This window comes from Mobula birostris, chromosome 6, assembly GCF_030028105.1.
Source record: "Mobula birostris isolate sMobBir1 chromosome 6, sMobBir1.hap1, whole genome shotgun sequence".
Taxonomy (NCBI): domain Eukaryota; kingdom Metazoa; phylum Chordata; class Chondrichthyes; order Myliobatiformes; family Myliobatidae; genus Mobula; species Mobula birostris.
The window spans coordinates 184,080,564-184,094,218 of record NC_092375.1 but is presented as its reverse complement, the minus strand read 5'-3'; the positions used below and the strand labels follow the sequence as shown (position 1 = coordinate 184,094,218).

Below are 13,655 nucleotides of genomic sequence, written 5' to 3'. Positions count from 1 at the left end.
ATAAGGTGGATGAACTCGTGGCGTAATTACAGATTGGTTGGTATGATGTTATCAGCATCACTGAGTCAAGGCTGAAAGAAGATCATAGTTGGGACCTTAATGTCAAAGGATATACTTTGTATCAAAAGCACAGGCAGGAAGGCATAGGCGATGGTGTGGCTCTGTTGGTAAGAGATGGAATTACATCCTTAGAAAAAGGTGACGTAGGGTCAGAGAAGGTTGAATCTTTGTGGATAGAGTTAAGAAACTGCGAGGGTAGAAAACCATTATGGGAATCATATTTAGGCCTCTGAATAGTAGCCAAGATGTGGGGTTGAGATTGCAAAGGGAGTTTGAAAGGGCATATAATAACAGTAATGTCACAATTGTAATGGGGGACTTCAATATGCAGGGGGATTGGGAAAATCAGTTGGTGTTGGATCACAAGAGAGGAAGTTTGTTGATTGCCTACGAGATGGCTTTTTAGACAGCTTGTGCTTGAGCCTACTAGGGGAAAGGCATCTTAGATTGGGTGCTTTGTAATAATCCAGATTTGATTAGGGAATTTAAAGGAACCCTTCGGAGGCAGTGATCATAATATGATTGAATTCATACTGCAATTTGAGAGAGTTAAGCATAAGTCAGATGTATCAGTATCACAATGGAATAAAGGGAATTACAAAGGCATGAGAGAGGATTGGAGATTGATACCGGTGGGAATGATGGCAGAGCAGAAGTGGCTGACGTTTCTGGGTATAAATTCCAAAGCACAGGATAGACATATCCCACAGAAGAAGTTGTTCTCAAGTGGCAGGGGTAGGCACCCATGACTGACAAGGGAATTTAAGGACTGCATAAAAGCCAAAGAAAGGGCATATGAGATAGCAAAAGTGATTGTGAAATTGGATGATTGGGAAGCTTTTAAAATCTAACAAAAGGCAACTAAAAAGCCATAAGAAGGGAAAAAATGAAAAAATGAGGGAAAACTAGCCAATAATACAAAGCAGGATACTTAAAGTTTTTTCAGTTATATAAAGAGTAAAAGGGAGGTGAGAGTTGATATTGGACCCTGGAAAATGATGCTGGGGAGGTAGTAATGGTGGCCAAAGAAATGGCGGATGAACTTAATTGGTACTTAGCATCTGTCTTCACTGTGGAAAACACCAGCAGTGTGCCAGAGGTCTGTGAGAGTCAGGGAGCAGGAGTGAGTGCCATGCTATTGCAAAGGAAAATATGCCAGGCAAACTGAGAGGTCTTAAGGTGGGTACATCACCTGGACCAGATGGACTACATCCCAGAGTTCTGAAAGAGGTTGCTGAAGAGATAGCAGATATTTTGGTTATGATCTTTCAAGAGTAACATGTTTCTGGCATGGTTCTGGAGGACTGGAAAATAGCAAATGTCACTCCACACTTCCAGGAGGGTGGAAGGCAAAGGAAATTATAGGCAAGTTAGCCTAACCTCAGTGGTTGGGAAAGTCTTGGGAGTCAACTATTAAGGTTAAGGTTTCGGGATACTTGGAGACTAATGATAAAATAAGTCAAAGTCAGCCTGGTTTCTGTAAAGGGAAATCTTCCCTGACTAATTTGTTAGAGTTCTTCGAGGAAGTACCAAGAAGGGTGGACAAAGGAGAAGCAGTGGATGTTATTTATTTGGATTTTCAGAAGGCATTTGATAAGGTGCCATACATGAGGCTGCTTAACAAGATAAAATCCCATGGTATTACAGGAAAGGTACTGGCATGGATAGAGGAATGGCTGACAGGCAGGAGGCAGCGAGTGGGAATAAAAGTGGCCTTTTCTGGTTGACTGCCAGTGACTACTGGTGTTCCTCACGGGTCAGTCTTGCAACTGTTACTTTTCACATTGTTTGTCAGTGATTTAGATTTGTGGCAAAGTTTGCAAATGATAGGAAGATAGCTGGAGGGGTAGGTAGTACTTGAAAGCAATGCGATTGCAGAAGGACTTAGACAAACAGAAAGAATGGGCAAAAAAGTGGCAGAGTGAATACAGTGTTGGGAAATGTATGATAATGCATTTTGGTAAAAGGAACAATAATGCAGACTATTATCTAAATGGGAAGAAAGTTCAAACTTCAGAGATGTGGAGGAACTTAGGAGTCCTCACGCAAGACTCCCAGAAGGTTAATTTACAGGTTGAGTCTGTGGTAAAGAAGGCAAATGCAATGCTGGCATTTATTTCAAGGGGAATAGAATATAAAAACAAGGAGATAATGATAAGCCTTTACAAGACACTAGTCAGGCTGCACTTGGAGTATTGTCAACAATTTTGGGCTCCATATCGCAGAAAGATTGTGTTGGCATTGGAATGAGTCCAGAGGAGGTACAGGAGGATGATTTTGGGAATGAAAAGGTTAACATATGAGGAGTGTTTGGCAGCTTTGGGCCTGTGCTTATTGGAATTTAGAAGAATGAGAGCGGATATCATTGAAAACCTACCAAATGTTAAAAGGACTGGATAAGGTGGATGTGGAGAGGATGTTTCCTGTGATGGGGGTATCCAGAACTAGAGGGCGCAGCCTTAAAATTGAGGGGCAACCCTTCAGAACAGAGTTAAGGAGGATTTTTTTAGCCAGAGAGTAGTGAATCTGTGGACTGCTCTGCCACAGACTGCAGTGGAGACCAAGACTGTGGGAATATTTACAGCAAAAATTGATAGTTTTACCTGATTAGTCAGGGCATCAAAGGATATGGCAAAAAGGCAGGTGTGTGGGGTCAAGTGGGATCCGGGATCAGCTGTGATGGAATGGTGGAATTGAGTTGAATGGCCAAATTCTTCTCCTATGTTTTTATGGTCTTGTGATCCTCTCACCCATTCTCACAGTCCTTTGAAGGAACTTCCATTCCAATGCTTGGCTGCTCTCATACCAGATAGAGATGTAACTTGTCAAGACACGGTCAACGGTGCTCCTTTAAAATGCAGTTAATATGGGGTGGGGGAGCCTCGTTTTCCTCAATCTCCTTAGGAAGTGGAGACACTGCCGTGCCTTCTTGTCCAGGGTGGTGATATTAACCCCCTTACCACTCAAGTTAGACTGAATGGTTTAACCCTACTGCCCTTCCTGACTATAGATGGCACATTTGCAATCCTCCAATCATCTGGCAGCTCACCTGTGGGGAGTGAAGATTTGAAAATCTGTGTCAACCCTAACTCCATCTCCTCCCTTACATGCGATTGCAGAGAGGAATACATTTGATCATGCACTGGAGACGTGTCCACTTTTAAACCACCTCCTTTTTAATTATAACCTGATCTAAAATTTCACCGGACTCCCTTCTGAGTTCTCCAATGACATCATGCTTTTTCTATTTAATGCCCCACCCATGTCCTCTTGCTTAACACCCAGACTAGATTTTAAGTCCTTAATGTTCACTCCTCTTTCCATGCTTTTACCTTTGCCTTTAATATACTCATAAGATGATTTGGGATTCTCCTTACATTGTTGAAGCCACTGATACTTATGTCCTTTTTATCTGCGTCATGTTTCCACAGATACTCCCTCTGCCTTCTATCTCTCTGAGAAATGTCTCCTGTATCATTTCTCTACAGCTGACACATGCTGCAATTTTCTTCATCCACCCTTGATTTCACTTGACATCCGGAGTGTCTTGGATTTGTTGGGCTTACTTTCTATCCTGATCACTGAAAATTGCAGAAGTGCTTAACAGAAAAGATACTTACAACCTTCCAAAAAGCCAATAATGACCTTTAATTACAAACATACTATTTTTTACAAGATCTTTCCAAAGCAGTCTTTTGCACAATACTGTAAATGTCTATGACTATGAATTAGGCCATTTGGCACATCGAGTCTGCTCTGCCATTTCATTATGCTGATCCAATTTTCCTTTCAGGTCTAATCTCCTGCCTTCTCCCTGTATCCCTTCATGCTCTGACTAATCCAGAATCCATCAATCCCTGCCTTAAATATACATAAATACTTGGCCTCCACAGCTGCCTGTGGCAAAGAATTCCACAGATGTATATGTGCCCAGCACATTACTGTATGTCAACATAGAATTATATGCAACAATATATATATGAACTAATTGGAATCACAAAGACATAGAGCACTACACACAGAAGCAGGCCCTTCAGCCCATCTAGTCTGTATCAGCCAGCTATTCTGCCCGGTTCCATTCACCTGAATATAAACCATAGCCCTCCATACCCCTCTCATCCATGTAATTATCCACACTTGTCTTAAATGTTACAATTGAACTCACATCCACCACTTCTGCTGGCAGCCCATTCCGCACTCATACCACCTGCTGAATGAAGTAATTCTCCCTCAACTTCCCCTTCAATATTTCACCTTTCACCCAAAACCTATAACCTCCTATACGAGTCTCATCCAATCTGAGGGGGGAAAAGCTGGCATACATTCATCCTCACAATTTTGTTGACCATCATAAGGTCTGTCCTCCTTCTCCTGCACTCCAGGTAATAAGGTTCTAACCTATTCAACCTCTCTTTACACCTGAGGAGAGCTAAGGTACTGGTGACCCCTGCTTCCATCCAGGGGGTCAGTGTGGACATGGTGGAGGATTACAAATACCTGGGGATACGAATTGACAATAAACTGGACTGGTCTAAGAACACTGAGGCTGTCTACAAGAAGGGTCAGAGCTGCCTCTATTTCCTGAGGAGACTGAGGTCCTTTAACATCTGCCGGATGATGCTGAGGATGTTCTACGAGTCTGTGGTGGCCAGTGCGATCATGTTTGCTGTTGTGTGCTGGGGCAGCAGGCTGAGGGTGGCAGACATCAACAGAATCAACAAACTCATTCGTAAGGCCAGTGATGTTGTGGGGATGGAACTGGACTTTCTGACAGTGGTGTCTGAAAAGAGGATGCTGTCCAAGTTGCATGCCATCTTGGACAATGTCTCCCATCCACTACATAATGGACTGGTTGGGCAAAGGAGTACATTCAGCCAGAGACTCATTCCACTGAGATGCAACACAGAGTGTCATGGGAGGTCATTCCTGCCCGTGGCCATCAGACTTTACAACTCCTTCCTTGGAGGGTCAGACATCCTCAGCCAATAGGCTGGTCCTGGACTTATTTCCTATTACTATTTAACTATTTATGGTTTTATTACTATTTAATTATTTATGGTGCAACTGTAACGAAAACCAATTTCCCCCGGGATCAATAAAGTATGACTGTGACTATTATCGTTCAGGCTCTCAGGTCCTGGCAACATACTTGTCAATTTTCCCGGCACTCTATTGATATCCTTTCTGTAGGTAGGTGAACAGAACTGTTACACAATACTCCCAATTTGGTCTCACCAACAACTTACACAACTTCAACATCACCATGAGAGATAGGAACAGAATTAGGCCATACGGGCATCGAGTCTGCTCCACCATTTCAACATGACAGATCCATTTTCCCTCTCAGCCCCAATCTCTTGCCTTCTCCCCATATTCTTTCATGATCTGACTGGTCAAGAACTTATCAAACTCCACTTTAAATGCACCCAGTGACCTGGCCTCCACAGCTGTCTGTGGCAAAGAAATCCTCAGATTCACCACTGTCTGGCTAAAAAAATCCTTCTCATCTCCATTCTAAGTGGACATCCCTCTATTTTGAGGCTGTGCCCTCTGGATCTAGACTACCCCGCCAAAGGAAACATCCTCTTCACATCCAGTCTATCTAGGCCATTCGACATTTCAATGAGATCTCTCCTCCCCATTCTTCTAAATCCCAGTGAGTACAGGCCCAGAGCCATCAATTGCTACTCACATAATAACCTTTTCATTCTTGGAATTATTCTCAACATATCTCCTCTGAACCTTCTCCAATGTCAGCACATCCTTTCTTAAATAACAGGCCCAAAACTGCTCACAATACTCCAAGTGAGGCCCCTCCAGTGCCTTATACAGCCTCAGCATTACAGCCTTGCTTTATACTCTATCATCCCGACACCTGTACTCAATGCTCTGATTTATGAAGCCCAATGTGCCAAAAGCTCCCTTTACGATCCCAACGATCTGTGATGCTACTTGTAAGCTACAAAAGAATTTGTTCCAATGGTGGCTCAATATGGTTTTTCACTCTCAGAGGGGAAGCAATGGGCCGGAAAATCCAGAGGCTGCAGCGTACCAGTCGATATAAATTCATCCAGTTACAGTCATCAGCAAGAAGTAGACAGAGCTAATCGCAAATGTGGAAGTTGTGCACATTCCTCTGATCTTCAATACAGAATGTAAGGCCCAGTAATTTCACACATTTGTTATTCTGACAGCATAAAAAAGGTAAGCTAGAAACATAATCTGAATCAGATCTTGCTGAGAAGCAAAATTCATCTGAAGTTTATCTATGGCCCATAAGATAACTAACTATGGCCTGCCATTTCTAACCCATCACAGGTTTTGGATATTCTTTATGAAATTATACAGTACTGTGCAAAGGTCTTGGATATATATATACATATATATATATATATACACACACACACAAGCCTAAGAATTTTGTACAGTACTGTTGTAATTTTATGCATTGCGCTGTGCTGCTGTTACAAAAAAAAAACAAATTTCATGACGTGTGAGTGATGATAAACCTGATTCTGATCTGGGTCTCTATTGTGGACTGAGAGTGGGAAGGGGGCAGGGAGAGGGGAATCATAGTTGGGAAAAGGGGAGGGGAGGGAGTGCAAAGCACCAGAGAAACATTCTGTGATGTTTAATAAGCCAATTTTTTGGAATCAAATCACCTTGGGTGATGTCTCAGGGATGGGTGTATCTGTACCCACGGCCCCCCCCACTCCCTGGCACTCCTTCCCTGCCACCTGTCCCACACCCCTCCTGTGCTGCTCCACCCTCGCCATTCCCAACATCCTTTGCTCCTGCCAGATGTAGGAACTCTCTCTCCACTCCACATTGACAAATACAGTACTGTGCAAAATTCTTAGGCACCCTAGCTATATAGAGATAGACAGATAGATACTTCATTGATCTCAAAGGAAATTGCAGTGTCAGCATTACAAGTGCACAGATATAAATATTAAAAGAGAAGTAGAAAGAATAAAAAATAAATTTCCACAGACAGTCTAGCAGGAGAGGGTCATCACTTCCCTGGCTATAGGTTGACTCATTACAGAGCCTAATGGCCGACGGGAAGAGTAACCTCATATAGTGCTCTTTGGAGCAGTGCAGTTGTCTTAGTCCATTACTAAAAGTGCTCCTCTGTTCAGCCAAGGTGGCATGCAGAGGGGAAGGAACACTGTCCAGAATTGCCAGGATTTTCTGTAGGGTCCTTTGTTCTGCCACAGCCCCCAGTGGTCCGGTTTGACTCCTATAACAGAGCCAGCCTTTCTAATCAGTTTATTGAGCCTGTTGGCATCACCCATGTTGATGCCATCGCCCCAGCACACCACCAGATAGAAGACTGTACTGGTGACAACAGACTGGTAGAACATGTGAAGGAGAGGCCTGCACACTCCAAAGGATCTCACATACATGTGCCTAAGACTTTTGCACAGTGCTGCACTTATAGTATGTTTATTCCTCTGAACTATTCAATGAGGTTAAAGTTAACTTACCACTTGTAATAAAGCAAGGTAGCCTACTCCAACATTGTCAAAGTTTACTTTTACGTTCTTCCATCGTGCAGATGTATTAAGCTGAAGGCAATCTGTAATATTGTCAACAATTTCGATAGGGAACTTAGTTCCGTCAGTGGTGTTGATACAGTGATAATACCTTCCAGCAAACAGATTCACACCCATTATACTGAAAATGAGCCAGAATATCAGGCATACAAGCAGCACGTTCATGATGGACGGAATTGCTCCAAGCAGTGCATTCACGACCACCTAAAAGTCAATGTTTTGAGGAAAAATACATTAGTCAACATGTCAATTTCAGAATTAATTGTAATTAATATATAATTATATTGTATAATTATTATATAATAATATTACATTTTTATATTGTAATACTATTACAATATAATAATCACTTATATTGTTTTTTTATAGCCAATATGTGATTTTTAAAGCATGCTGCATATTACAATTTATACTTGCAGCTGATAAAAAAATTATTCCATGGAAATAAAATTTCTTGTGAAAAGGAATAGACAAAGCAATCACAAGTAAGATCAAAGGAACAATATAAATTAATTAACGGAAGGCATTTGCTAAATGGTAATGCATGTATCAAAAAGCAAAAGAAAGAAAAAACCTTGTGGTGGACCGATGATGTCACAGAATTTGATTACTGTGAAGAAGAGAAAAGCAAGATTATAAGTAAAATGCAGACCATAAAATCAAAGGTAGTGACATAATATTGAAAATGAAATTAAACAATGAGTTGTCTTGGTTTGGCAGATGTGATATCATGTTTGGCAGGTGTAAAACTAATGATAATTATTTTAGTGACCTCACAGAAAAATCATGCTACAAAGTGTGCGACATTTGTAAAGATATCTGCAGAGTTTAGTTATAAAGAAACACATAGTGATCTTACTGAGCTCTAAGCAAATTCTTAGACAATTTCAGTAAGATATCCCTCTTCAGTACTCGAACCCCCTGCACTGTGACACAAAAAATGACATTTTCCTTCCTAGTGATGACTTACTTTCTCAAATCAAACTTTTCTTAGTATCTTTCTAATCATTTTACAGGTATTTGGAAATTATTTGAGAACAGAACAGTCCATTGAAAAGAATGCTAAATCAAAGAGCATCTGTTCATTTTATGCACTGTGGTACTAATAATTGAATGTTCAAATGCATTTAAGACGATGTATAAATTGTGAAAGGGACACTTCTGTAACTTGATCGAACTTCACCTGTTTGTTCTGTTCTACATGCATCATTGAGACAGAGATAACTTGAGCTCCATCTTACCCTCATGCCTTCAAATCGCGACAATGCTCTTAGAGGTCTCAAAGCTCTTAGTGTCCTGAGGGATTTAATGGCACCAAGTTCGGAGTAGCCCAAGGCAGTAGCTGTGAGGCTTACCAAAGAGACCTTAACAATAAAAAAGAAAATATAAAATAATTCAAAGCAGTTAATACAGTCTCCCATTCTCAACAACTGCGGTAGTCACCATTGACAAGAAACAAAAATCGGTTATATTGCAGCCAGCAGAATTCATCAGAGGCTGCATATTGTTAGGCAAGTGACTCACTGTCCCAAAGTCTTTCACTAACTATAATACTTTATACTTAATACTTTATTGTCGCCAAACAGTTGATACTAGAACATATAATCATCACAGTGATATTTGATTCTGTGCTTCCCTCTCCCTGGAGTACAAATCGACAGTAAATATTAAAAATTTAAATTATAAATCATAAATAGAAAATAGAAAATGGAAAGTAAGGTAGTGCAAAAAAAACCAAGAGACAGGTCCGGATATTTGGAGGGTATGACCCAGATCCGGGCTATAAAGAATGATAAAGATTTTTCATAAAGAAAAATCGGCAGTAGTAGATCACTGCATTCGCAACGGCCATAGGATTGACTTTGACAGCACATAAATACTGTGCTGTGTCCATGGTTTTTGGGACCGCCTGGTAAAGGAACCCATTGAAATAAAACTGGAGAAAAAGAATTTTAAAAAAGATGAAGGGTTTTTTGAAGTAAGAACTGGAATTCGACTGTTAACAAGGTGGAACAGCAGAAATCTGATTGGTTGAGGACTAACTAATCAGGAGATACATATAATCAATACCGGTAGCCGGCTGAAAGCACAAGAAGAGATTATTTGACATATACATTGTGAAAGTGCTAGATCCTTTCACAACACTTTCTATACTTTCCAATTGTCTGTGCAAGTGCAGCTTAACACCGTTCAGCTATGCTGATATTATCCAGGAAATAAAGCAGGCTGTTTGATTGGCAGCCTCTTAATATTCACTCTCACTACCACTGTTTCACTGTGTATTGCAGTTACTTACTGTGACTACCCTGTTATCGCTCTCCACCACCATCAAGCATGGACAGGGTAGCTGATGCTTTGCCCCATTATCGCCCCTATGGCAAAGAGGAAACAGTCAACATTTTGAGCTGAGAACCTTCTTCAGGACTGGAGAAGGACCCTGGCCCGAAATATCAACTGTTTACTCTTTTTCCATAAATACTGCCTGGCCTGCTGAGTTGCTCCAGCACTTTGTGTGTGTTACAAGGCAATGGTCAACATGGAATGTACGGCTGACTCTGAGGGACGGGTACAATATGGCTTCTGTGGGTCTGTTCCCTGAGCAAATGGCCCAATCTATCTGGTGGAATGCTCTCACTGACAGATCTGTCAGGCACCAAGGCCTCTCTTGGCTGGTGATGAGAGGTGCCCTTCCAGCTATTGCCTTTCTCTATAGATGATATATCACTCCCAATGAGAGCTGCTCTTTGGGTGACTCTGCTGGGAAGTGAACAATCATCCATCTCTTTGCGTACTGTGGATTTGCTAAGGGAGTGTGGAGACAGATGGAAAGGTTCTTTCTGAGCAGCTGCATAACAGAGGAATCCCTGATTTGTGGGTTGTCCCTGGACACACACAATGAGACAGACATCTGGTGCTACTGGAAAGTCATCAACTTGGTGAACAAAGCCCTTCAGTCTGACAAACTTGTCAGTCTTCAAGCACAACAAAACGTCTATAAGTGAATGCTGCAGGTGTATATTTATTTATTTATTTACATATTGAGATGCAGCATAGACGGAATAGGCCCTTTGAGCCACGCCGCCCAGCAATCCCCCGACTTAACTAATTTCGGAACAATTTACAATGATCAATTAAACTATGAAACAGTACATCTTTTGACTGTGGGAGGAAACCGGAGTACTGGAAAGAAAACGCACGTGGTCACAGGAAGAAAGTACAAACTCCTTACAGACAACAGCGGAAATTGAACCCATGTCGCTGGTACTGTAAAGCGATGTGCTAACCACTATGCTACCGTGCCATGTTGAGGGATAAACGGAAACACGGTGCAGCCAATCCTGCGGCTCTGTGGGGAAGGACCACTGGATAGGCTCCTTCTGCTACAGCAGATGGAGGGGCAGATTGGAGTCAGGAAGCTTTTCAAACCGTGAAAGAGGTTTACATGCTATAAAAATTTACATGATGTAAATTTTTCATATACTTCTCAGAAAATTATCTAGCCCATCAATATCAGCATTGGCAATGTTGTTTTGAATTGGCTGCAACAAATTTACAGAAGATAAATAAAAACAGCATTAAAATTGGTTGGGTTCCACAATAGTTTTATGTAATATCACCATGAGCTTGTCAAATATTCACATACAGTAAGGTAGAAGTACAACACATACATGTCACTGTATACAACCCTGAGATTCATTTTCCTGCAGGCATAGTCAGCAAACCTACAGAATAGTAACTATAACAGGATCAATGGAAGTTCAACTAGAGTGCAGATGACAACAAACTGAGCAAATGCAAATATAAATAAATAGCAATAAATAACAAGAACATGAGATAATGAGATAAAGAGTCCTTAAAGTGAGATCATTGATTGTGGAAACATCTCAATGGATGGGCAAGTGAGTTTAGTTATCCCATTTTGTTTAAGAGCCTGATGGTTGATGGGTAGTAAATGTTCTTGAACCTGGTGGTGCAAGATTTAAGGCTCTTGTACCTTCTACCTGATGGCAGCTGTGAGAAAAGAGCATGGCCTGCATGCTGGGAATCTCTGATGATGGATGCTGTGACACTGTTTCATGTAGATGTGCTCAATGGTTGGGAGGGTTTTACCCGTGACGGACTGAGCCAAATTCCTACAACATGCAGCCCTCTAGTGGACCAAATGATTATCCAAACAGTATAGAATTAAAAAGCATTTAAAATATTACTAGCTCCTTTCATATTATCATCAACAGTTTGTGATCATCATCATTATGTAGTCTGTCATATGACATAGGCAATTCTGATCTTTTCATGACCTTGATTGCTCTTGGCAATTTTTCTACAGAAGTTGGTTGTCATTGCCTTCTTCTGGGCAGTATCTTTATAAGACGGGTGACCCCAAACATTATCAATACTCTTCAGAGATTGCCCGCCTGGTGTCTGTGGTCACATAACCAGGACTTGTGACGTGCACCAGCTGCTCGTATGACCATCCACCACCTGCTCCCATGGCTTCACGTGACCCTGATTGGGGAGGGACTAAGCAGGTGATACACTTTGCCCAAGGGTGACCTGCAGGCCAGCACCTTTCACCTCCTTTGGTAGAGACATATCTCTACTGTGCCACCCAAAGTCTGTGAATCTGAAATTTACAAGGTTGGGGCAGCAATTTTCAACTAACATTCTAAATTTGTACCTTATACCTGACCTATAGCCATTACTCAGGCCATCTTAAATTACTGTTTCTAACTGGCATAGTTCTCACCTACAGAAATATCTAATGTAGCTCTTCTATTTATGAAACTCAGGGTCGTCATTGTTGACAATAGTTATTGAGAAGTTTTCCCACTTTTGGTAATACTGCCATTATCAAGCATCTCCAGAAACAGAACACTTGTTTCTTAGTCTTCATTCATTCCACTATCTCAAAAAAATCTGATTAATCATACAGTCATAGAGTCATAGCACTGAAACAGGCCCTTTGGCCTATCTAGTAACTGCCAAAACTATTTAAACTGCCTACTTTCATCAACCTGCACCGGGACTATAGCCCTCCATACCCCTATCATCCATGTACCTGTGCAAAGTCTCTTAAGCGTTCAAATCAAGCTTGCCACTTATGCTGGCAGCTTGCTCCACACTCTCGCGATCCTCTGAGTGAAGTTTCCCTTCATGTTCCCCTTAAACGTGTCACCTTTCACCCTTAACCCATGACCCCTGGTTGCAGTTCCACCCAATCACAGTGGAAAAAGCCTGCTTGCATTTACCCTATCTATATCCCTCATAATTTTACATACCTCTATCAAATCTCCTCCCAATCTTCTACATTCCAAGGAATATAGTCCTAATCTATTCAATATTTCCTCATAGGTCCTCCAGACCTGGCAACATCCTTGTGAGTTTTCTCTGTACTCTTTCAACCTTGTTTACGTCTTTCCTGTAGGTATGTGACCAAAACTGCACACAATACTCCAAATTAGGCCTCACCAAGGTCTTACACAACTTCAGCATAACATCTTGTTACTGCTATCTCTGCCCCCCCCCGAGAAATTTTAATGATACACAGTTGCATCTTAGCATTAAGTCAGCTGAAATGATAATGCCAAATCAAACACAAGGAAATCTGCAGGTGCTGGAATTTCAAGCAACACACATAAAAGTTGCTGGTGAACACAGCAGGCCAGGCAGCATCTCTATGAAGAGGTGCAGTCGACACCTCGGCCCGAAACGTCGATTGTACCTTTTCCTAGAGATGCTGCCTGGCCTGCTGCGTTCACCAGCAACTTTTATGTGTATTACGCCAAATCAAACATATTTTGTCATCAGACCATAGGTTATCAACAAAACGAGATATTAAAGATACATACATCAACAATGAGGAAGTCCAGCCAACACCAAGCATTTGTGAAGTACTTCACAAAACCATATGCCACCCACTTCAGCAGCATTTCCAGAATGAAGATGTAAGTGAAGATCTTGTCAGCATATTCAAGCATTGATTTGATGTTTTTCCGTTGTTCAATATAAATATCTTCAAAAGCCTGAAACAAATTA

General features: G+C 41.4%; 1 protein-coding gene across 9 annotated transcripts in view; it reads right to left on the bottom strand.

The window, feature by feature from the left end:
- Positions 1 to 13,655, bottom strand: part of scn1laa (sodium channel, voltage-gated, type I-like, alpha) — a 157,128-nt gene that overhangs the window by 45,562 nt on the left and 97,911 nt on the right. For all 9 annotated transcript variants that reach the window (XM_072259670.1, XM_072259669.1, XM_072259672.1 and 6 more), the window contains 3 exons: positions 13,469 to 13,642; positions 8,861 to 8,983; positions 7,551 to 7,823 (listed from right to left, as the gene is read on the bottom strand). In XM_072259670.1, the coding sequence (XP_072115771.1) occupies positions 7,551 to 7,823; positions 8,861 to 8,983; positions 13,469 to 13,642 (570 nt within the window). The remainder of the gene's footprint in view (positions 1 to 7,550; positions 7,824 to 8,860; positions 8,984 to 13,468; positions 13,643 to 13,655) is intronic.